The following is a 24,917-nucleotide window of genomic DNA, read 5'->3' on the forward strand; positions in this document are numbered from 1 at the left end:
ATTTTTCCGACTACTACTATATCTACCCGACTCAACCTCTGCTTGGAGAGTAGGCCTCAAGTACTAGGCCTCAGGCTAAACTACTAAGTAATCTCCAACAGATATATACGCATATTTCTGTTCAAAGTATTAATTGCTTATCTCAGATAACCCATTGTAAGGGAGAAGACAAAGCCGAGGGGGAATGCGGAATCACTAACTAGAAGCCCCCAAAACTAATCTGACAGACACAGTACACTAGCCTGGGTTAATCTCCAAGCAGATGAACGGTGCGTAATGTAGAGTATCAAACTTCCCGTTGCCCGTTTGACTCCAATAGCCGCTTTACTCCCTGGCCAGCTTTGATACTATCTTATGGCACCGTAGGATCTGCTTGGAGATTAGCCTGGGTGACCCTGGGTGTCATCCGATTTCTACCGGAGCTTGTATCAGCTCCCTCGCAGTTTTTTTTGCGGAGTGAGTATATAAGCGCAGTAGTAAATCGGATGGCATCCAGGCTGACGGTACACCCGATGACTCATTATGTGGACGGATCTATTTCCACAAAATTCACGGCTGCCCCCAGGTGGAAATGTCGGAAGCATGACGTTCAATTCTGACATGATGAATCGAGCCGTTTCGCGTAGGAGCCTTGTGGGCAGCCCGGTACGCAAACAGACGCGGACGTACCTGATCGTACCTGCGTCATGTTCTATGGTTCACGAGTTGACACATTTGAAAAACATGTGATCTCCGCCCCCTTACCCAAAGTCTGAAAAAAAAAAACTCGATCTCTGTCTCAAAATCGATGTACAAATGAACGAGCGGAAGGAGGCCCGGCCCCATCCTTTACTACACTTAAAGTTAAATCTGACTAAAAAAAAAATGTATAGAAATAAAGATCATGGTACGTCTATGTTCTATGTCATAAACACAAAAAGTGGAGGTTGAAATGCAAATGTTATTTCAGCACATAAAGGAACATAACAGTATCTATAAACGTCAGATTTGATCCTTAATAAAGGGTAAATATTTAGTCAAAAGACCAAATCACGACAGGGGACAGGCGCTCTTTCGTGATTTATGAAGAAAACGACCTACTTTTTACCAAGTACCCCGCCCTTAGAAATTCCCTTCGTGTTTTGAATTGTTAAATGCCATAGGAACAAGGGAGACAACGCTGCAATGGGACAAAACACACGGATTGAATTTGGAATGATGAAAAATCGTAAATTTTCCGGTTGGAAGTGCAGGCGTCAGCGAGGCAACTCAGACTTTTTGTAAGCGGAGCTACGATTGATCGCGTGAAATCTTTATAAACATTGTCTTTGGAGCTTCCGATTTGACTGTCACAATGGGGTTTATGTGAGCAAAATAGCTCACGTTATCAACGAATCTTTCCTTGTCCGTCCACATTCCTTTTCATGATACGTCCAACGATTCTACGTATGATGTATGGCCAATAAAAACAGTTAATCCTATCAGATATATGTACATGATATGTACAGACAACAGTATTTCGGCTACGCTGGCTGACAAGAGACATTTGAAGATTTATTACCTTACTTTACCTATATTCACACCCACTGTGCCGCCACACACACTTTCCGAAGCACCAAATCCCAAAATCCATTTACATGTCACAGTGATTGCAAGATCATTGCAAGGTGGGCGTATGCGGACAATACATGGTCGCAAAGTCACGGTAGGACTAGCGACCCAGCATTTAGCCCCGTTTCAATTTACAGGATACTTTTGAAACACATGTATAAAGAGAGGCGAGTCGAAAACCCAATTCCATCATCATTACGCCATAAGATTAGGTCCAGACCATTTGTAATGCCCGCATTAGTAATGGTCAGTTGGTGGCGCTTGAACCCCACTGTTAGAATTTTGATGTTACAAATTTTCTGGTCACAATCTATAACACTATTAGACGAGATCTGGTGTTATCATTTGCACAATTATCAAATTTGATTTCATATTTAACTCTGGCATTGATCATGACCCAATGACTTTTGTTCCCGCATTAATTTGCAACTTTGATGTGTGTGTGTCTTTTTTAAAGAAAAAGGTGGCACAGCATTACTTTTTTTCAAAAAGGTTGGCGCAGCATTACTTTTGTTCAAAACTATTGTTTTGGTCGTCCTATATAAAAAAAGGAGGAAAAATGCTTTTAAATTTCTTTTGTTCTCCAAAACTGAAAAAAAAGTGTCCACTTTGGCGCGGTTTTCGGGTGATCTTTGACCTTTGTCCTGTGCACTTCCGGTGGCCAGTGCGCAGCCCGTGTGCGCATGTTATTTTGCTCCATTTCCATTCAAGTGTTAGTCCGGAGGAGCGGAACACGAGATTCCTCGAAAACAGGCAAAAATTCCCGCAAAAATCTGGGCGGAGGCCGGGAAAAAGACATGGCAGCCGCCAACGGCGCCTTGGGTGGCCACCTGGACCCCTTTTCCTCGCACGGATGGATGGAATTCTGCGAATCTAAGGCACAACAAGCCGCCGTGGACTTCTCAAGAAGCTTTCGGAAGTACCTCAACGATCATCCCGAGTACGACACTCCCGAGGCAGGCCCCACCTTCGCCAAAAGGTTCACTCTGCATTTCCTGGAACATTTTGACGATCAGGTACAGAGAGTCTTCGTTCCCGAGATACAGAAACCTTTCTTTGGGGAGAACGAGGAAGAGGTAACCGTGCGATCAGTAAGTTCCTCGTCCTCATCTAAACCTCCCAGGTCGGGTCCGGGGGCAGTCCCCGTTACAAGTTCGCAGCTGCCGCGGTCCAAAAGCGCGGAGCACGGCAGAAACTCTGTAGAGTTGGACCCGCGTTCCTTACCCCCTGTCTCCCCTAGCGCGGACGATCTTTCCAGGAGAGCAAGCCCCCATAAATCTTCGAAAACCACGCTACGAAAGCGGCTGAGTTTGAAGTATGTGAAGGGGAGCGTGAGCCGCATGTTGCGGCGACAGTCGTCGGACTCCGGGACAGGGTCGCCACCCCTCCCCAGACACCCCGAGGAGCGCGCGGGGGCCAGGGGCTCCCCAAACAGAAAAACAAAGGACGGAGCCTCCGTAGGCAAACTACAACCCAAAATAGACGTCACCGACATCAAGAAGGAGGGAACCGTCAACCAACTGGTCGGGGAGGACTATCACGGGAGGAACAAGTGGGAAAAATGTCGTCTGCTGCTGGTGAAAACTCCAGGGGGCTACATGTTGGAGTGTTACACCCCTGCCAAGGTGAGAACACCCCCCTAGTACTCAAAAGTGGCACGTCCCAAAGCTTAGATTATAAGAAATCAGGTACACAATAGCTATTTGGTTACCATAACAAAAACTGTGATTTACTTTCACAACTGACACAAGTTTTTTTTTAAATCAGTCAATTCAAATTCAAGTTTGAAAAGGAACATGTTTTCAGGTAACGTTACAGCCATGAAAATACAGCGCCTAACGTAGGTCGTACAAAAGGTGCTTGGTCATGGCCACGGCGCTACACGTGTTTACTACGGTGCGCGGGAAGGCACAAGACTATACCGTGTCACACGTGACGTCATCCAGTATCATCATCATAGCCTTTGTTTGCGATCATCGTTGTTTTTCTGGGTCATCCCATGCAAGTATCTGTTGAGGTGTCAAGTGACAATCCCTATTGTCGGCTGAGTCATCCACGCTTCCCACCTGTCCTTGTAGACCAGGTGTTCTAAGCAACAAACTGGCTCTCTTTCCAGCTCTGGCAAACTTCCAGAACGCGGGAGGTATGAACAAAAATGAAAGTCACTTGTTGGTAGAATTGGGATGAGTATGGGATCGTGCCAAGTTTATGAAAGGGTCAGGAGACAAGACAAGCACAACTTGGGAAGTGCATTCCTTAGATACCAAAGTCATTATGCCATATCACTAGATAAGGACAGAGAATATGTTACTGTAGCCATAGGAAAGATATAATTTCATTTCCTGTTTTCGTGTTCTTTCTGGGTAGTGATCTTAAAAAAAGGTTTCTTTGACCTCAAAAATTTACATTTTAAACTTTCATCAGAACATTCAATATTGTTGCAGGGTCATGTTATCTTCATGTAGGTCCTTTTAAAACTGAGACATGCAATAAGAAGTTAAATTCCATTATGATAGATAGTCTCCAGTCATATATGAGAAGCCTCAGGTGTCAGCCTTAGGCATCAAACTTCTACATGTCAAAGAACCCAACACAGTTATCAAGAAGAGTAGTGGTGATCTGGTGTGCTTGGCTGAAAACACAAGCTGTACCAAGAAGCATTGCTTTATTGCAGTAATATGTTGGCTACTTGAAAGGCCATCATTCTTCACCTCAATTGAGGATACTTTTATCTAGTTGGGATGTTGGCAAGTGATTTTGGGCTCTTGCCCTCTGTGATCGTATAATGGTCTGGAAACTTACATTTTATGGAGTGAAGATTTGTGCCAATTAGTTGTTATTCTTGAGGCTGGAGGCCTTTCTTTATAATGATTATGGGGTCAATGACCTTTGGAAAACAATAGGGAAAGGGAAATGACTTGATAGTACTCACCAGGGTACTAATTAAGTGCTATATCAGCATAGATAAGTGAAAATGGGAGATAATATATGAATCATTCATGATTGTTATCTTGTTGGAGTATATAAGCCGTCTGGAATGCTTGGTGTGACAGGATAGGAAGTTTAGATGATTACCTGTGAAGAAGGGTGTAATTTGTTTTTCAGCCCCAGGCTCAAAATCATCCTCCAGGAAGAATATGGTCAATTGTTAACATCCATTGGCATAATACCGGTCGGTTTACTGCAATTTCTCAAGCAATGCTAATTTGGCAAATGATCAACGCATCATTTTCTCCAGTTACATGTTGCTGTTACAGCTTACCTTTGCCACTTCTTCTGTGTAAATTATTTTGTCTCTCTGGTCCTGCTAAAAACATAATATCGTAATTGGAACACACCGCGGAATTGCACGGAGAACGGGCGCGTGGTTGGAAGGGGGTGCACTATACCGGTCGAACGAAACACGGCACAATTAATTGCCGCTATGTACCTTTATTCATCCTCTGTTGTTCCTTTCTTTCCTGTTAGTAGTTGCACAAAACAAAAATCTGCATGAGCATACAAAACGTCATGAGAAAATGGGCGTATACTGACAAGAATTTTCATTTAATTTTGGTCCGTCACAACCGCTATGACGTAAAACTTTCCTGCTGGCCGTAGCATTAAAAATGGCGGGAAAATGGCGGCGTACGTTCAATTTGACCCATTCAGCCGTAGATCCGGGCTATTATGTAACGGTTCCTCACACTTTTACACGAGTTGTAGGTCACCAACTAAGAAATTCAAGATTGCTGTTGAATCATGCTCGTCTTGTGCCGTGAGCACATGTGATTATTATCTACAAATCTGGCGATGAACGTGACAGTGTGTTTGTCCCACGACGAACTCGCCAACCCGAAAATGACCTGAAAACTTTTGGCCTTGTTGTCTTCGAATGCATTGTTATCGATGCTTTGTAAATTATGTATTGGACACCTAGATGTCTGAAGTGTGCATACCTCAGAAATAACTATTGTTGCATGTGTAGATCTCTTTAAGTTCCACTATTTTTAATCGACCGGTATAAGGCTTATGACCGGTATTATGCCAATGCATGTTACATTTAAATCACTGATATGTCTACTGTAGGCATGTTCTGGAAAACAGCTCTCTTCAAATCATTGTAACATAGCTTCTCTAGCTGGTTATGGAGGGTATAACAAATTTAGGCCTGGTTTAGACATTCTTGGCTAACAATACCCGCTGAAACTGTTCACTCATACTTCTTAAAACACTGAGAATGGGTTGCATTGTTAGATAACAGTCCACCAAACATACTTTGACATCAGATATGTGTGTGTCAAGCAAGCTATTTGAGACAAGGTTGATACCTGGGTAATATACACTGACGACCAGTAATTCGAGAGTTGTCTAAGAAGTTCTACCGTTACAAACAGTCATTTCACGTGTCAATCCGCATTCCAGGGCACAAGCAACAAGTTTGCGCTGCAAACGGGCGTCTACCCTAGAGCACACAAGCTTCTCCAGTGTGGAGATAAACTGTGTGTTTTGATGTTATCACAGCAAATAATCACTATTGGTAGAGGACTCCCAGCCGACTGAACCATTTGATAAAGGGCTTCTTTCTTGTCAGATGTTGTGTATGTTACCTTCATGGCAATGGGAGCAAGTTTATTATAGAAAACACTGTAGAAGCTTGCAAGATTCTGAATGCATTTGAACCGTTTTTTGTATTGCTCTCGCCACTAAACATTTCCCCACCCTCCCTATATTTAGAAATGTTCAGGATTGGTACAGTATCTACAACGTCATTTTGATGGTCAATTTTTACTTAAATGTCTAACGTTACAGACACAAAGTTGATTCCAAAAAGAATAGCATTGTTGCTAAGACTGATCAAAAACACCTTTGCCTCAACATTGCTTATTGCCTGGATCCAGGCTAAGACTTTCTTCAGAATAAAAGTATGATAGAAAGCTGTTGAGGATTGGCTCACAGAAAGATGGACACCGTATTACTTTTGCACGGTGGCCCCCTTATCTCTTCTATTATATGCTTACATATTCTACAGGACAGTTTTGTACTTATAAATATGTAGTTTGAAACAACTGAGCTGCTCTCTTTCTCATAATTTATATTTTTCTTCTGTCTTTGAGTGGCAATCTATAGATTTTGGTGACATCAGATGATGTGCACCACTGTCATAGTTGTTCATATAGAACCTGGCAGCTTGGATCTATGTTCTGGTACAATGTATTATCGAAATGCTGACACATTTTGACAACCTGTTATCCTAATACTAGCAAACTGACGAAATTCACTTTCAAATTAGAATTGTTTTTAATACTACTAGTTTTAGCAGTTAAAGAGACGAGTGAAACAGCAACAACCAATACTATGCAAAACGACCTTATGTAAACATCAAAGGTCTGGTGTAGACCAAACATTCCTCCATGTGACCTTTCAACTTGAATGAGGACAGCTTTCTAGAATCCCATTGATGCCACACCCCTCAACATGACTACATTTTCCCAGGGGCTGGACTCATTCCCAAACTTCGATTGGATGGATTTTGGAACCAAATCATGCCACAATGACCTTACTGTGTTAAAGCTTACTCTGAGCACCAAACATGGAAAGACTCTGTGGGACCAAGATTAATTCTTACATCGCTGAAAAAGCACCTCTACAGTGACACATGTTCATGACTTGTAAGGCCCCATTTTAACTAAAGGGTGATTGCAGAGGAACTGTACTGTGACCAAAATTGGATTTGTATACTAGTAACTATAACCGTTGATTTCATAAGTGATGAATTGAATAATTTAAAAGACAACAAAACAAACAAAACATTTAAAAGATTAGTTCTTTATGAAATTGGATGAGCAAATCTGTCAAATCTTTAGTTGCTAAGCAGTCGCTTAGACTGTCACAGTTGGCAGCTACTAGAAATATGTGCCCAGGCAGGGAAGGCTGTTAGTAGGAAGAAACTAATGAACAGTATGATTATCAGAAGGATAGATTGGTGAGTGGTGTCAGTCAAAAGCTAGCTATTTCCAGATTTGTAAGTCTGGGTTAAATTTGGAGATTGCAAACCATGAAGGGCGCTATTAACGACTACCATCTCTGCTGTCTGTGACCGCTAAAGAGATTTGAGGGCAGACTTATCTCCAAGTGTTAAGTGGCAGACGTACTAATTGACTGTGACAACCCCCAAGATCCACTGGCAGCAATTTGACCTTGGCTGTATCAAGGTTAGGAGCAAAGGCATGGGAATCAGTAGCTCTGGACGTATTGAGGATGGTTTCCACAGGCAGTAAATGTTTATGTGGCTCAATTGTGGTCTATTCACCCCCTCCACAGTGGCAGGCATTTGCTATTTCTGTTAGTTTTTCCTAAGTTGTATATATCCGCATTAAATGGGAAACAATCCATTTTTTCAAGGACGTTATATCTGATATAACGTTAACGTCCTTGATTTTTTAGATGAAATTTGCATTTCAAACAATCATAGCTATGGGGCGCTTTAATGAGAGTTGTAATATGTCAGTAGGTTTTTCTTGGCTTGACTGCAAGGTACGTGTAGGCTTTGCTGAATCATAAGTTTCTCTTTTTGAGGGAGGAAGAAACGAAGAAAATCCAACAAGTAACCTGTATCGCATGCAAAGACCCTTCTCTTGCCAGATGGATCTTACTTGAAATATTTTAGACCTGTGCCCAAAAGATTTTTGATATGCCTTACTAGTATCCCGTACCGATACACAGACCTTCATTGGAGCCATTTAACATGACATGGTCTAGTTGTCCCTATCAGATCTTTGAGGAAGCTGTTTGAGTAAGATAAGGTCAATAGTAAGATACAAGGTTAGATTTGAGGAAGGACATTGTAGAAAATGACTCTTATCTCTGAGTTGCTCAACAAGACACAGCGATCTATGAGTATTGAGATGGTTTCTGGTTCAGTGCCATGACCTGTCCTAGGAAGTTGGCAAAGAGACAGCAGTTTTGTATGATAACGTATAATTTAGCTTGAAAGTTCACTAAGTCTTGCATTGTTAGAATTCATGATGTAGGAGGATTTTGCAACTGGAACATTTGATACAAAAAATTAGACTTTGTGAGTGTACAACACCAGTCTTTGTAAAGGAATGAATCCACTGCTTCTAGGATTATGCGATCTTGTAGGCTTTTGAGATCACTTTATTTTTATGCAGATTATAACCACAGACAACTCTATAATATTTTAGCAGCCTTACTAACAACAGATGATTGTGTGTTAAGTTATAGTTGAATATTCTCATGTAGACAGTCATCCTCAGTCAAAACTACAATTATCATGTGATAAAAATATAAAGCCCCAGTATTAGTAGTACAGTTTTTTCCCCAGAAGTGTCTCAGATCAACACAAACAGGTGCCAGTGTTGATATGGTGGCACTTGGCCAGTAAACACTGCAAAGTGTGTTTGGGCTGGCATGCACGAAAGCCCTGTTTTGCATGTCTGGCACTCGATTTGTTTTCTTGGTTAGGATTGACGTTGAACTTGCTGCATGCAAACCATGGCAGTTTCCTTCTAGCGTAAATTCGCGTCCAATAACATCTGTATAAATTTGATTGGGATGGCATAGCTGATTTTTAGCCTGAAACGTCCAGTCATTATAGCCTAGCTTAACAAAAGAGCATACTTTTTTAGCATTGTGCCCCATTTGCGACAATTCTTTTGGGATGGAGTTTATGTGCAGTTGAAAGGTTAATGGCAGTTCAACAATTTTGTTGTTATCTTGGGAGTCCTTCATAGGCTTGGCTAACAGATACATGTGCGGTTCACACTGTCACAGGGAAAAACCCAAAACATTGCAGATTTTCTGACCTAATATGTGTGACTGAGCATGGATTTTGTAAGTTGTAGTAAACACTCTCTTCACATTAGACCGTAATAAAATTAGAGTATCTGCACTGTGGCATATACTGTAGTACTAGTAGTTTGGAACCATGTGTCAAACTGAAGCAGAAAGAGGAAAGAAATCACAGATTCTGTCAAGATAGAAATTCATTGATTGTTACAGATTGGAAATTTGACCAGTTGTCGATAAGTCTAAGACCCTAGCAAGTGGTGGCTTGCCATTCTATCTGGATGTAATTATATGTATGACATTCTTTGTGGCTGTAATTTTCTTGTTTACATTTAGAAAATTTTCCAGGATCCACCTGCCATAAACCACCTGTTTTTTTATATATCTCACTCACTCACTCACTCACTCACTCACTCACTCACTCACTCTCCGGTTTAACGTCTGAGTGAGCCCTAGCGAAATTCATTTTTTATTTTTTAAAAAATCAGTTTGTTGTCTTCAGGATGAATTTTACCATGGTTTGTTCTTTCAGTCGACTCATGGTCTTTGTTTAGAGCAGACAAACTGGTAAACAACATGACCTTGAACTGGGGCGGGTGGGCCTGTAAAAACCCACCCAGATTATTACAATAACAAGGTGGAACAGAATAACAACCTTAATGAGTAAAAGACTACTCTGCTCAATTACGGCATGTGACACTGCGGTATACATGGTAAAATGGGTACATGCTTGTAAAATTCGATAGCATTGTCGTATTGCAATGAAATTTCACAAGGTGCTAGTAGTAATTAAATGAAATAAAACACCGGACAAATTATGTTGATATGATAGATTTTTGGGTTAAAAAACACACATTTTGGTTAAAAAAATATTAGGTTCATTTCATGTGCCCTGTCCTCGGTGGAGACAACGTTCTGCACCCTCATATTTCACAGGATGACAGATAAACTCAAGTAGATTTAGTTTGTCCGTCGCTATTTTGTTGTATATTAAATCATCATAACTTTTTTTGGGTAAAAAATAGGTAAAATGGAGGTTTTTTCTCATTTTTGGTCAATAATCCGCTCTAGAGGAAATCCTTTCATGATCAAACCAAATAGCGATGGATAAATTTCTTTTAAAAGGGATTATAAATACGAATTTGTCTATATTGTCAGCAAAAGTACTGTTGTCACCGAGGACGAAGCCCGTAAATGCGATGGTAACGTTCCTTCAGAACCGCTGCCAGCGCCGCTGTCGTTTTCCCGCCATTTCACAACCCAAGGGTTCGGCCGTTCGATCGAATGGGCCTCGGACGGTACCATTATGCGGCTTCCGCGAGGGCCTCTTTTTGTCATTCACATCGAATTATGTCAATATTTGATACATTCTTTATCAATATCTAATACGGTTAGCATTTGGACGTTTTACCAAAAGTGGTGAGTGTGCCCCATACATAGTGAGTTCCTGTTTTCGCAATGTATCGTTACATTATGACATTGGACCGTTCTGCAACGTTGTGGTCAAGCGGGGTCAACTGCGGACACGTATTGGTTCGAATTCCATGTTCGGTTCCATCGCCCTGGTAACCTTGAGGGACCGCGCCCTTTTTCACTCCTCGGCAAGCTTCATCGAATCACAGGCCGTAACTTACCCGAGTACACCGTATTGTTTACACCTGGTTGAATTGCATTCTCTGCTGTGATCTGTTTGATGAGATAAACGTCATGGGAATCACTTTTGACTGAAACAAAACCTCTTCTTTATCTTTGTAATTGTTACTATGCAATGTTTCTTGTATCTTTACTTAGAATGTATCTCTCTTATTACTTAGCTTAAGAACTGAAGGTATCTTCAAAATGAAATTAAAAAAGATGCAGGAAATTTGGAAAATGGAAATTTGCTGGAATTCTATTTGATTAATTCTACTCTCAGATCATTGTAATTTTTGTAGACTCCTAAGCTACATAGATTGAATGGCAATAGCTCAGACTGCTAACATGATTTTTCCTGATACCCGTAATGGATTTTAGCATACAAGGGTAAAAGGGTTCAAAACTTTCTTCTTCTGGGTTTCTTGATATCATAACCTGTCAAAGTAGGAAGGTAAAGCAATTTCTGTTAATGCGGTGTGCTGATAACAAAAAAGTTTCACTTTCTTTTTGTTGTCTTTTATTTCCATGAGAAGATGTCTCTTGTTTGTGTGAGAAAACACTTTAAAATGTGTAGAGCATTTCGACTTAATTGTCCTGGGTGCTCCATATGCACACACACTTTCCTAGCAAGTCTAAATTTGGAAATCCTGACCTGACCCTACCCCCTATTAATTGTTGCCTCCACGAATGTCTGGCATTTTTGCCATGGACAAACGTTGTTGTCAACTGGGTGCACCCTGGCTCCTGTAACGTTGGAACGTGTTTACGCAGTGTGAGACTCCTGCTGGATGGAATCGTGCAATGTAATCCCTTTTTTCTGCTTCAGTGTGGCGCCGCTATTCAGTCTGTCCATCTTTCCTTTGAACAGCTTAGAGCCACCATATACAGAAAAGGCCAGCATTATAGCTATGCTATAAACTGACACAAGACTTCAGAATTGAAATAATTGTTTTACTCTTTTAATGATTATGCAATTGCTATAACACTACAGGTATTTTTGTTGAGAGATAAATTATGCCCTCTTGTGACCCTTGAAGCTAAGCTGCTTGCACAACATCTGGATTAGTAACAAGACAACAAAAGTTAGGACAAGCACAGTCAGATGGGATTTCCTATGTCCTTGGGCCACCTGGTCATGGTGGATATTGTTTACCTGACCAGTGCATGTTTTGATATCTAGAGCTCGAAATAGTCCAAAATTTATGAGATGGCAGAAAATATATTTTGAAATTTGGCAAGCTAGAAGCTTACATACCAGGAATTGTGAATTGCTCGTTTCAACAGAATAGAAATAAAGTTTTGAAATTAGATTGGTACTGGAAAATATTAAATGACCACATTTTCTTTTGCATTTCAGTGTTCTGAAGAACATGCAGGTAGGGCTATAGGGGGATTTACATGTACAATATAGGTAAAAGGTAAATCAGTCATCCTCAATTGAGGTGAAGTATGATGCTTTAGAAGCTGGTGGTATATTGCAATGCTCACCAGGTTACAAGTTTGCGGGGATTTAATTTTGCGGTAGCGGGAAAGAGGTTTTAAGTTTGCGGTAGCACCATGTACTTAATGTCTCTTACTACCATGGAAAATTATTCGCGGTGGTTTCAACTTTGCGGTGAAGTGGCCACCATGAAAATGGCGAACATAAAACCACCATGAACATTTCTGCATTTGCAGTACTACTTACTCTTCTCAATAAGAGTGTTGGGTTCTTTTTTGTGCAAAGGTTTGACGCTTGAAAGGAAAATGATGCTTACAAATGATATCATAATGATTAGTAGCGTATGCTATATCTACACACAAAATGTATAGTTAGTATACAAATTGGCCTCTATGCTATATTTAGTATAGAAAATGACTGTCTTAATGAAAGATATCCTTTTTTTATCCAATGGTATTTTGACATTTGACCCGGAAACATGCAGTACCACCAATTCCCAAATTACAGTATATCAAATTTGTGATGCAATACTACTAGCTGTCAAATTTAGCATCCTCAAGTATCCCAGCTACATTATTCTGTAAAATACGTGCACAAAAACATCGGCCTGCCCTGTATATGGTACCTAGATGCCTGCCTAAGTGCCTAGGCCAGGGACTGGCCCCTTGTTCCTCTCTGTTAGAATTCTAGATGTTGAGAGGAAAATCTCTGATGACAAGTTATTTTGCCGGAGTAGTTCCAAATGCTAGCATCTCGTTGACTTCAGATAATGCATACATTGTATATTGTTATGAATCCCATCAACACTGATATTCTACATCACATACCTCTGATAAGTCCTTAAGTTCAGTTGTTGTGTTGTCCTACCGCATTGTTCCTTTCGTCTCCAGCATCCATTGGTACGTTTCTACATCAGATGTTACACCAGATGGTAGAACTGGCTTCCTTGCTATGTCCCATGAAATCGGCTGTGGAAAAATTCAGTAACCCCAAAAGCGGTTGACAGTTTCGTCCTCCTGTCTGCTATAGTGTTTAACTATATAGTTGTTGCACTTCATAGGTCGTCTGTGTTTCCAGTGAGACTTACCCGAGTAGGTGGTCTTGTTAAAGCGGGTCCTTCCTTGGAGTATACACATGTATATTCTGGCTCCGTCCTCTAACAATGCTGATTTGGCTCGTTTACAATGACGGTCACCATAGCTAGTTTTACACCGAATCCGAGGATCCCGTAATGTTTGCCAGTCAATGTACCACAGTTCTTTCCGTGTGGTGAAGCGGTGTTCCTTCTACGAGGTGTTCCTTCTACGACTTCTTCGGGTTATGTCCAAGGTATTGTATTTTTCGTGCGAGTGCGAGAATATAAGAAAAAGGGAGTGCGCCATGGCGGTCTTGGCCACAGCGAAGATTACCCAGCAGGCAATGGGAATACAGGTCAAAGGGTAAAAAAATAGATGTACTAGAGGTACCTTTAACCGAAACGCTCAAATGTGAATAAATCTAAACAGGTATTCTGACTAATATATAATTTAGACTGTGGCAATTTGTATGCTCATCTCTGTACACTTATCACTTTTATAACAATGTTCCAGATCATAGAACATGATAGACTCGTGTACGCAGTTCCACTTCCAAACTTTGCTAAAATCAATTTCTACCACGATGTCTTAAAATGGTACCTGTCTTGCATATTTGGTCAGAGAGGTGTTACTGTTATTGTCAGTCTGAAGCATGTCCCAGGCAAGCCCAGAAGCAAGAGACCATTAAAAGATTTACTATCCGTCAGTCTCAAAGAGGATGTTGATCTTCCTCTACCCTAGAGAAACATTTACTTAATAGTTTGCAAATGCTGCATCAGGACTATAGTACAGCTGCAGTATATATATATATATATATATATATATAAGCCAATGATTCCCTGCTAGCCATCTAGTATATAGGAATTCTGTGTGGTAGTTGTGTCACATACAAATATAGCTGTGTCACAGCATGATAATATTTCTCAGCAGAGCCTGTTGTATTTGTGCACTGTAGAATTAAGTATGAGGTCATCAGACCTTGTCTTTTGGTATTTCCAAAACCAAATTTCTCAGTCTGCAGTTATCAATACATATTTGTAATGTTCTCATTGGGAGTAGATGCTTGAGGTCTGACGTCAGCACACCTGAAATAATTTTATTTTGTTGGAAGATAATCACAATGTTAAAGGTTAGTTTTCTTATCATGGAGTTATGGCATACAAAATGCTATTCATAAAAATCTGACGTTGACCTTGAGATTTGAATTGGATTTTTGCTGTATATCAGTAGAGTTGAGACCACAAATGTCTGAGGAGAAGGCTGCGGTGGAACACCCATGTGATGGAGTGCATGATGATTGCAGGGCGTCTAGACCGTGCCAGGAGCATAATGAGGCATGCACAGAACAGTGATTATGTTCAACTGGCGGCTGTTGCTTACGGCTTGTACATGTAAATTGGGCCCACTTCTGGGAACGGCCGTGCTTGATTGGTGATCAATACAAAGAACCTGTTTCCGACCTGCTGATCAATGATAGTTGAAAAGGTCACCATGTCCTTGCTGTGTATATATACATGTATACGCACAGTGTTTCCTGCAAAATTCTTTTTCTGTGCATATACTGAGATAGAAAAATAAATTCAAGACAAATCACAATTTTGTCACAGAAACGTGTTTGAATATATGGATATACAACATAACCTATCATGAATAACTGCATTTGTATGAAAGGGAGAAGACAATTTTTATTATATTAAACTGTACATGTAATAAACAAGGTATTACCTCATTAGATAATTACCATCTCCAAGAAGGTTATGTTTTGGGGAGTGTTCACATGTATGTGTATGTTCGTTTGTTAACTGGATGGAATGTCTTGATCCTTTGCATGTGGTCTTGATGAGACATTGAAATGATTACTAGATTTTGTGCTCCTAGCAGCTTGTTATGGTACTGACGTGAAACTTCCAGTTTTTGCGCTGAAGATGGAATGGTTATGCCAAATTGGAGTGATAGATAGCTCTTTGCACATATAAAGAAGTGACATGGTTTTAGCCCCCTAGCAGCATCTTTTGGAACTGCAGGGCAGGGGCATACACCAAGAGTGGCCATAAGTCAAGAACTTGAAGGGACTGAGGTCATGGTGCTTCTTAGTGTGTATGTAACTTTAAGGGATGATTGACGTAATTAGATGAAAATTGGGTAATAAATAAGGAAATTAAAGGTTATAAATCCATATAGTTCCATAACAGGACAATATAAACATGTGATGCATGTCATTGAGAAAGAGAGGATGAATTTTGCAAATGAAGACGTAATTTGCATAATTGATGAAATGCTGAAATAGCCTTGTTTTCCTTGTTTCTCTACACCAGTCTGATGTATTCCTACTCAGCCAAGGGTTGGATTGTCCCCAAATATTTCTGGACGTATTGACCTTCATCTGGCCACGTTTAGATGAATAACCATCCCCTCTGTACTTATGTTGTCAAAAATAGAATTCACTAAAATATAGCACAGAAGAGGGTACTGAAATATGAGTCAATGTGGTGGGGCAAGTGGATTTTGAGAGGGTGGCTACCAATTGATAGTTACAATAATTATTGTTCAACACAGCCAACCATGAGATTGTTTTTTCGCTCATGTTTAAACTTTGGAGGGGAATGTTGTATGTGTGTTTGCAGCATAGTTCATTCAAATGTACTGATGATATTTTTTTAGGTAATATTTTTTTCAGCTGACCAAGAGGAACATTATGTTAGACACAGTCTGTGAGTGAACAGATAGATTGTTTGATAGATGATACTTACTATATGTTCTCTTCAGTCCAAGGTTATACATGTACCTTTTCTCCGTATTATTCCAAAGAACCTAAAGTTCATGGGCATTTTCAAAGTTCATTGTCATAAATATGGTAATAAAAGGAGGCCATCCAAAATAAGACTCGTAATTGTAAACGTGTGGAGTTCTTTTTCTGCACTGGGCTAGCTGGACATGTATTTTGTACCATTGGACTAATTTTAGCTTTGATGAGTATCGTTATGTCTTAAGTTGCGCAATGAAATTCTTTATGGGATTCTTTATTGTGCAATTGCACAGATGGGTGCCAGTTTGATGTGTACATATCCCTACAGTGAGGATAAGGGAAACATGTCCTCCCTGCCATTTAGAGGTCATGATCGTTAATGTTTACGATTGCAGTCCTCTTGCATAAAATGTTTTGTGTGAAATTTTAATCTACAGTATACATCATTAGTCTTTCATAAAGTGACTTTCTTTGAAACAGTTCAATCCATTTGTTATTAATGTTTACTTATTGAAGATGCAATACATAATCAAGATGGCTATCTACCATCCCTAATATTGATATATATATACATTTGTACATTGTAGTTGCTAAATGGTGCAGGTTACAAAATGTAGCATAGATGCAAATGCAGAGATGATATACAATAGCAACATTTATGGGTGATGTCTATAAACATATTTTTTATACTTGTTACCTTATATTTTCACTAGATAGCCTTGAAGTGCTAAATTTTGCCTTTATTGAATTCCTGCACTTGTTTTACAATGTATCATGTAAAGTCCAGCTCAAAAATATCATCTATAAAAATGATACATTTAGCACATTTATGACAGGAATGAGTGACATCTGATGATGTCCTTGATAACATGACAATAACATTCACAACATCTCTGTTCCTCAAGCTCACATTATGTACATATATTAAAGTTGCATTGTACATTTGTGAGTTACAAAGCTACATGTACACGTCATAGGACCCGTCATAGTATTCAGTACATCTACTTTCAGGAAGATTTTTTTCACAAGTTGCAGGTAAAATATTTGACAACTTGCAAGATTGTATTTGTAGATTACAGTATTTTTTATCCCTGCATTATTCTTAAAGATGGGATGTCCTAAGGATATATGTAGATAGTGAATATATTAACTGTTTTGGTCTATAGCAGGCAGACTGTGTATTTCTGGAGGACTGCCATCTAGGAGGGGTTTATGGACCTGTTGTCTGTCGATGGGGTCAGCTCTAGGGCATGGTGCATTCCTGCAGTGACCATCTGAGTGTTGGGTCAAGTCCAAAGGCATTAAAAGCCTGTGTTTACAACTTATATCTGTTAACAAGGAAACTTGTGTTATTTGCATTGTCTTTCTATACTACTTACGATACCTCAAAATTGTATTTGATAACATATCGGGGCAGGAAGTACTCTTATTTATTTCTTAACCAATTTGATAATTTTTTGAATGAATGAAGTTTTCTCCCTTTGGTTATCTGCGATAATAGCTGAAGCCTGATATTTTGCAATCATACTATAAATTAGTTTGGTACATTATGTTTAGACCATACAATTTTTTCTCCCTTAGTGCATATATATATAGTAATGTACTGTAGATCATGAAACAGCAATGTTCTCAGTTATCATAACCTATAGCTACTTTGCTGCATGTATTGACAATGACAAAAAAATCCATCATCTATTCTCATCTCACGTTGTTTCAAAGTTTCTAACAAAAACATACCTGTATTTCTGTGAAAAGCTGCTAGGGGGTCCAAGCCAATATTAGTCCACAAACTACCTGCCAGTGATTAAGAAGAGGAGATAACACAACCAGAACTTCTGCTGCAGTACCAAAGCGGCCTTCAATCAAACATGTCCTTTGTTTTGTCAATACCAACCCAAACATCAAATTTCATGAATTACCTGTTGAGTTATGCTGTTAAACCACAAACAAGACCACACAGCCACAAATGCTACCCATAACAGACATGACTGTCACCTTCTTGGCAAGGTGAAAACAAGTCAACATGAACAGATGGGGGTTTCCTCGTTTATGGTGCCAGACAACTAGTGAAGAAACCTTACCCCTCTGCAGAAACAAACAAGTTGAAGGGCAAGGACACCTCTGCTTGTAACTTAAGATGCCCGGGAAAGATCCTGTCTGGTAATTGAATCAAGGCCTCCTGTCTGTTAGTAAACTTTGATATTGGGTGAGGTGATCTGATGTGTGTCAAATGGGGTATTCAAGTTTTATTTGTGATGTTAAACATCTTACATTTTAATAATTGATAGGTCATCATCACTGAATAAACTAGAATGTTCCTGAAATATCTTATGAATTGCCCCGTTAATAATTATCATGGTTAGCCTGAGGTTAGCAAGCAAAAGGATGGAGCCACCGGTCACTATAGTGGATGGTACTCAGGCTATATCATGGTGGTATGGCTGATGAGAATTAAGTACTATAGGACAGAAGTTGGACGCATTTTCCACAATTTTCTTGTTGCCTGTTACTGTTAGATAATTGGTCTACAGTCTTACCATAAGGAACAGCACTGATAGGTTCTTGTAATCTGGAATGTGAGACAGGGCCTGGAGGTTTATAAGGTGTCAAGCATTTCATGTCAACTACAAGGTACTTGTTTTCATCACACGTCAGCCCTCAGGTCAAGAGGCGCACGGTCACAGACCCCCTCTCAACTCTACCTCTGCTAAAACGTTGCTAGGGTGTTGACTGTTTATGTTTAAAAACAAGGTGTTTTGATCCTGTTTTTTTCTCTCTCAAATTTTGTGCGCAATGTTTTTCTCCCATGTTGGATCAGGACATCTGACAGATGTTTTGGTGCAGCAGGGCTGTTTGGGAAGGTTGCCAAGCTGCTCTCAGCAGTTGGCAGGAGGGGGAATAACAAGCCCTTTAGTCCCAGACATGTCTGTTTGCAGTGAAGCTGCACTTGCCCTTGAACAACAATTCTACAACTCCACTCAATCTGAGACTGATGCAGTCTAACTAGCTTCTCTGTTTTCTGCATGTATTTTATTACAATGGATTACTACGACAATTGCTGTTAATCAACTTAATGTCCAGATATTTTATTGAAGTTAACTGTTTTTCAGAGAACCTAACTGTCAAGGATATAATATGTGGGTGAACCCACCCTGCGCCCTTGTGTGGGTGGTCTTAGGGCACTTTCTCTCTCACAGGAGAATTGTCAGCAGTGAGTCTGCAAAGTATACCTTTAAGTTTTGAGTCTAAATTTTGGGGTGTGGCATCCCTAAGAAACTAGAAAAAATGATTTCAGTTTACTTATCAAAGAGATGTTTCTTTTACTCCATGTGAAAAACATGCAGGTGAAAGATAAATACCATAAGTTTGTGGGTTGTTGAACTGTTGTTTCTGGAGGCCATATGGCCAGACATCAGGTGGAAAACACAGAAAAAATGTTGACTGAGTTTACTTACCAAAAGTGAGCAAGAGGGGTTTACATTTTACTCAATAATCACTGTTTTCGTTGTTTAAGGAATATTCATGTAAAAAGTGTGCAGGTGGAAGTAAATACCATATTAAGCTTGCGGATGCTGGAGTGTTATTTCTGGATACCTGGGAGCAGGGTGTAATTCTGTTGTTGTCTGGAGGCTTCAGCAGTTCCTAGAAGTCGTGACTGACATTACGTAACCCATTGATGTGAAAGTGAAACTGAAAAAAAGTGAAAGTGGAAATAAACAACAAAATGGCAGACCATACACTGATTCTACCTATTATTAAGAAGTCTACATGTATGTTCCAACTGATATGCAATTCCCCCATCTCATATTACCAGTCTTTAGAAAAAATGCCACGCCCCCTCAAGCTTTGTGAATGATGGAACCCTGACTGAACACAGATTTTTCCCTCCTCATTTGTGTCTGCTTAATTACGTTCCAATACACTCGAACTTTGCCCCATATAATCTGCAGGAATGCGGCATGCCTCCTTAGTAGGTTTCATTCTTGTGCATGATTGCATTATGCCAGGCCTTTACTGTAAATCGTTTTAGGTTCACAGGACAAAATTTCGCAGTAGGAGGGAACAGGACTTGTTTGCAATGTTTGAAGTTCCCAGTTGAATCAACCGTGATAATGCAATTATAAGCTAGACGACATGTTCACTGTATCTTGAGTCTTGACAAGTTTTTAGTGAGCTCGAAAATGGCAAGCTTAAAACAGATGCAAATATTGAAAGATTTACAGCATTCTGCATGTCGACAAATCCTGACAGCTAGAGTGTTCATTACAACAGGCAGACACTTAGATTAGTTAAGTAATGAAGCTGACACCATGCCGACTTGAACTTACATGACTTGACATTGATGCATATTAGGCTCAAAATATGTGCATTAAAATGATTAGAATATTTATTTATTCCTTCCTGCCATTGATTTGTGCTTGTGTTGACCCCTACAGTCCTGTGTTGACTTAGGAACATATTCAAGAAGACTCATCTTTATGTAAAGATTGACTTGTGATTATGATGGAATAGGGACATTTTGGTTCTGAAAAAGCACAAGAGTTCTGTACATTTGTGGGCTGTATGGAGCCGGATACTACCACAAAGTCACCACCCCACACACTTGGAAATCTTCCTTTTCTCTCTACTACGAAATTAAGACCCCTTGAACTTGATCCCAATACACAGTGTGATTTTCAAGAAAGCAACACAGTTGATAGAGAATGTCTACACTACAAGCCGTGGTAATGAAATTGCATGCTGGAAGTTTATTACTGTACTTCAATATTACATTCAGCTCATCTTCAAAGACATGATTTGTTGCAAAATCAATGCAATGCCTTATGCTGGCTCTCAAGCCATAGAGAAGAATACTGCTTTTCATTCAGATAAGATAGAACTACCGGTATATCTACATCATATATATGTATTGTGTGTGGGATGACGTTAAATTCTTGGTTTGATTTCAAAGCCTCACCCAAATGTAATAAATCTACATGACTTCCCAACTTATAAATAACCAGAAAAACAGACTTAGATTACATTTTCCATATTTAAAGCAAAATATCGAATCAAATTACTAGTACCTTACCTTATGTAATTTTAATTATGATATTTTGTGGTGGAGAACAAAATTTGTTTTGGTCTCTTTAAGGACTGAGGTTGTTTCTAAGTATCATCATCATATCTGTGATAGATAATACCACGTACATTGTACATGCCTCAATATCATTTATTTGCTGTTGCATATTACTTCAAGGCTTGAATATAGTTATGTATGATACATGGTTGGACTGTAGGTCATATAAAGGGAAGGCAAATTCATAGTATTACTCTACACTAGGTCTCTGCGGAACATGCAATGTGTACAAAATAAGGGACTGGAAGACAGTGGGGGGAGGGGGGGGTATTACATATTTGTACATAAACAGTGGCACCAAGCCAACATTTCTAAGAACAGGTTTAGGAATTCTATGAAGTGCATCAAAATTCCTGAACTTGTCTTGCTGTGTGATAAGTGTTGCTATTGTTAGTCGTGTTGTTTTTATAACTTGTTAACATTGTTTTTCTCAGGTGTTTTTTTGTTGTTGCTAAAAATGCTCAGAGACCCAAATTACAAGTATTTTGTTACGCTTTATATAAATCTATTTCTTACGTGTGGGACAGTTGTGTGACTACTCGGTACAGGTTGTATAGTTTGAAGCATGAAGCGCTGTGATGTGCAGTCATTCTCTAGATCTGCTCAGGTCATGCAACAAATACCCACCCCTCTAGGCCCTCGTATGGCCAGTGGTTGTCTGTTTTTCTTAACCTTCTGATCTGAAGTGTCACAGCTGATTCAAACTGGATGTTAAAATCAAAGGGTTAAGGATGAGTACATGCGTGGGTTGGACTTATTTGACCTCCAGGTATGATTATTGCATTCCTTGCATGTTTCTGTAGTGAGAGTCCTTTTGGGGTTTGTCCAGGAAAACCCAGAAGTCATGTGACTGTTTTAAAGATTAGTTGCCTGAATTGTATTGTAAGTCAGCTCAGGTATATGTACTAGTAATAATGGGTGGACATGCCACAAAGCCAGGGCATAGAAACATATGAGTCATTTATGACTTTTATGGGTTGACCTTCAGGTGTACTTCAACTTATTCAACATATTAAGTACCGGTTATCTTTTGGTTGTAAAACAAGTGCTTAAAAATGATAGGATGACAAAAATGTATTTCAAAAGTCATTAATATCATAAGTTGAAACATAAAGCAAAATTTTGTATCCAAAGATAATTCCAAGTGTTTGGCAGCAAAATCCTACTCAATATTTTAAGGCTTTGATAGAGATGAACTTCTTTTACAAGAAGAAATGAAAAAGTTGCTGTATTTGTTCAGATATAGAAGTGAATGATGTGGTTGCAAGTACTGTATGCCTGAGGGATATTTTACACTGGTAGTAGTTCATGCTACTGTATCATGACGGATAGCAGGCATAAGCCAGCAGGTAGCTATAGCTTTCTTATGAGTATCAGCATCAAGCCTTTCCTGCGGAGCTTTTGATGAGAAGGAATGTTAAGTCATGGTTATCTAAGGCCACACCAATTTAATTTCTTGGTTCACGGATTTTTTCATAAAAAATATGGAGCGAGAGGGCGAAGTAAAAATAAAAATTGTAAAATGGTTGGGGTAAAGGTAACGGCTAATCCAAAACATAAAGAAAAAAGTTTTCAGCTTGAAAAAAGTACAAAAACACTATTTTTGTACAGTAACAGCACCTGTACCCACACTTTAAGGAGCTTATAATATAAAGGCCAATTTGCTACACCAGAAAGTTGGTGAATGGTTTCATTAATGGTGAAAATGGTGGTAATTTTTATTTTTATTTTTTTTCCCAAAAAATAGGAGCGAGCGAATCCGTGAACCAAGAAATTAAATCGGTGTGGCCTAAGTGATAAACAAGGCTGGCAGGGCCTTTCAGTTCATTTTGAAGTTGCAATTGCATGAATGATAGATAGATATTGTGTGAAGAAATGCTGAATAATTCAGTCACTGACTACTCAATGGGGAAGGACATGTTAATGTGTTATATGGTGATAATGCAAAGAAAATACAGTATTTGTAGCTACAACATACCAGTATTCACATCCGCTATAGCTAGTAGCTATATTAGTCAAAATGAAAACCAGTACTCAACCAGAATTGCCTATATAAGACATGAATAGGGTATATGTAAGTACATGTAACATGATGTGTTTTCAGTGCCTGTTTCTCAAAAAGCACATCAGTCTTTAGAAAGACACAGAGTGCCCAACGAGCCCTGTTCGCCGTCTGCCTCTGGCAGATAAACCAACCCAAAGTATCGCCTGTCACATCCGTCCCCTTCTGGAATAATTCACCCACAACTTGATAGAAGGAGTCCTTTGTACAACATGCTCTTACTTTAGCTACGAGACTCGGCTGGCGATTCGCTTTATGCATCACTAAGTTGATGATCATTGACTAGTAGAATGTTGAAAGTCACCGGCATTGGCTCAAGGAAAGCACATCTTATCATTTGATAAGTTCAAAAGATAGGTAACTTGACTAAGATTGGGAAACTTTGGGGAAAAATTTTGTGGCTGATGCATTTTGTACAAACATATGAACTTGTGTGGTAAATGTGATTGACCTTGTAGCTTTCTTCCCTATCTGACCCATTTTCGTTACCCGTTAGCTGTAATTGCTGTATTGAAAGTAATGATAATGTCTTGTAACTGCAAAACATGGTCATTATAACCTTATTGCAGTTACAAGGTATTGGTGTAAATTTGGTAATTGCTTGTACCTGTATATATTTGTCAATCACAATAAACAGGAATATTAGGACCTGATTTCATATGTCTGTCTTTTTGTGGTATCTTGACAGTAGATCATGCAAATGGCAAGGAAGATATTCAAAGTGAGTGGATATGTTTTTACTCCAGGCTTTTTGGTGGTCCAGCATGACAGATATTTCTCATCGAATGAAATTTGGTTTTTACTCAAACTCAAAGTGAGAGATTTTATTACCTTCAATGAAAATCTTATGGGAGTTGCCATGTCCCCTAATTTGGTTAGCAGCAATTAGTTTTGGTGACACCTCAGGTTTTGGGGGCAGTGTTACAATCACCTTAAAAGTAATGAAATCCCTTGAAATTTAATTTTCATAGAGGATAATGTTGATTATTGATATCCTTAGATGTGAAATGTTTCTTATGTTGGACCACTGTTACTGACCAATTACTAGTGCTTTAGTTCACACAAAAAATCCCCCCATGATTGAGTTGCGGCCACCAGTTTTGTTTCTCAGTCCCTTGCACTGCAGTTGTCATGCAAAAGAGGCTCATATATCACATATATATATATACACAGTGCTTTGAATATCATCCTTGCAAAGCCATTCCATAACCCCAGCTTAACACAATCATGTATTCTCTCTTCTGCCTTGAATTATGTTCATTAATTCTCATCAAGGAAATGATGGGTTGGCCACATGGCAGTTGATAGTTAACTACATGATATGCTCATTTTTGTTTTAAAATGATTACACATTCAGCAACTTCATTGCATTGCAATTTTTATCCTGTTTTTTAAAAAGCATTTTTACTGGTACATATTATACTTAATATGTTATCAGAAGCACACTGTATTATTAA

At 39.3% G+C, this 24,917-nt stretch overlaps 1 protein-coding gene across 4 annotated transcripts in view; it reads left to right on the forward strand.

Annotated features, from left to right (window-relative positions):
* The first annotated feature begins 2,271 nt into the window (after positions 1 to 2,271).
* LOC118425857 (SH2B adapter protein 2-like) overlaps positions 2,272 to 24,917 on the forward strand; it is a 31,375-nt gene continuing 8,729 nt past the window's right edge. For all 4 annotated transcript variants that reach the window (XM_035834977.1, XM_035834978.1, XM_035834980.1 and 1 more), the window contains exon 1: positions 2,272 to 3,215. In XM_035834977.1, coding sequence (XP_035690870.1) covers positions 2,274 to 3,215 — 942 coding nt within the window. In that variant the 5' untranslated portion in view covers positions 2,272 to 2,273. The remainder of the gene's footprint in view (positions 3,216 to 24,917) is intronic.

Source organism: Branchiostoma floridae, chromosome 11 (genome assembly GCF_000003815.2).
Source record: "Branchiostoma floridae strain S238N-H82 chromosome 11, Bfl_VNyyK, whole genome shotgun sequence".
In the NCBI taxonomy this organism is placed as follows: Eukaryota; Metazoa; Chordata; class Leptocardii; order Amphioxiformes; family Branchiostomatidae; genus Branchiostoma; species Branchiostoma floridae.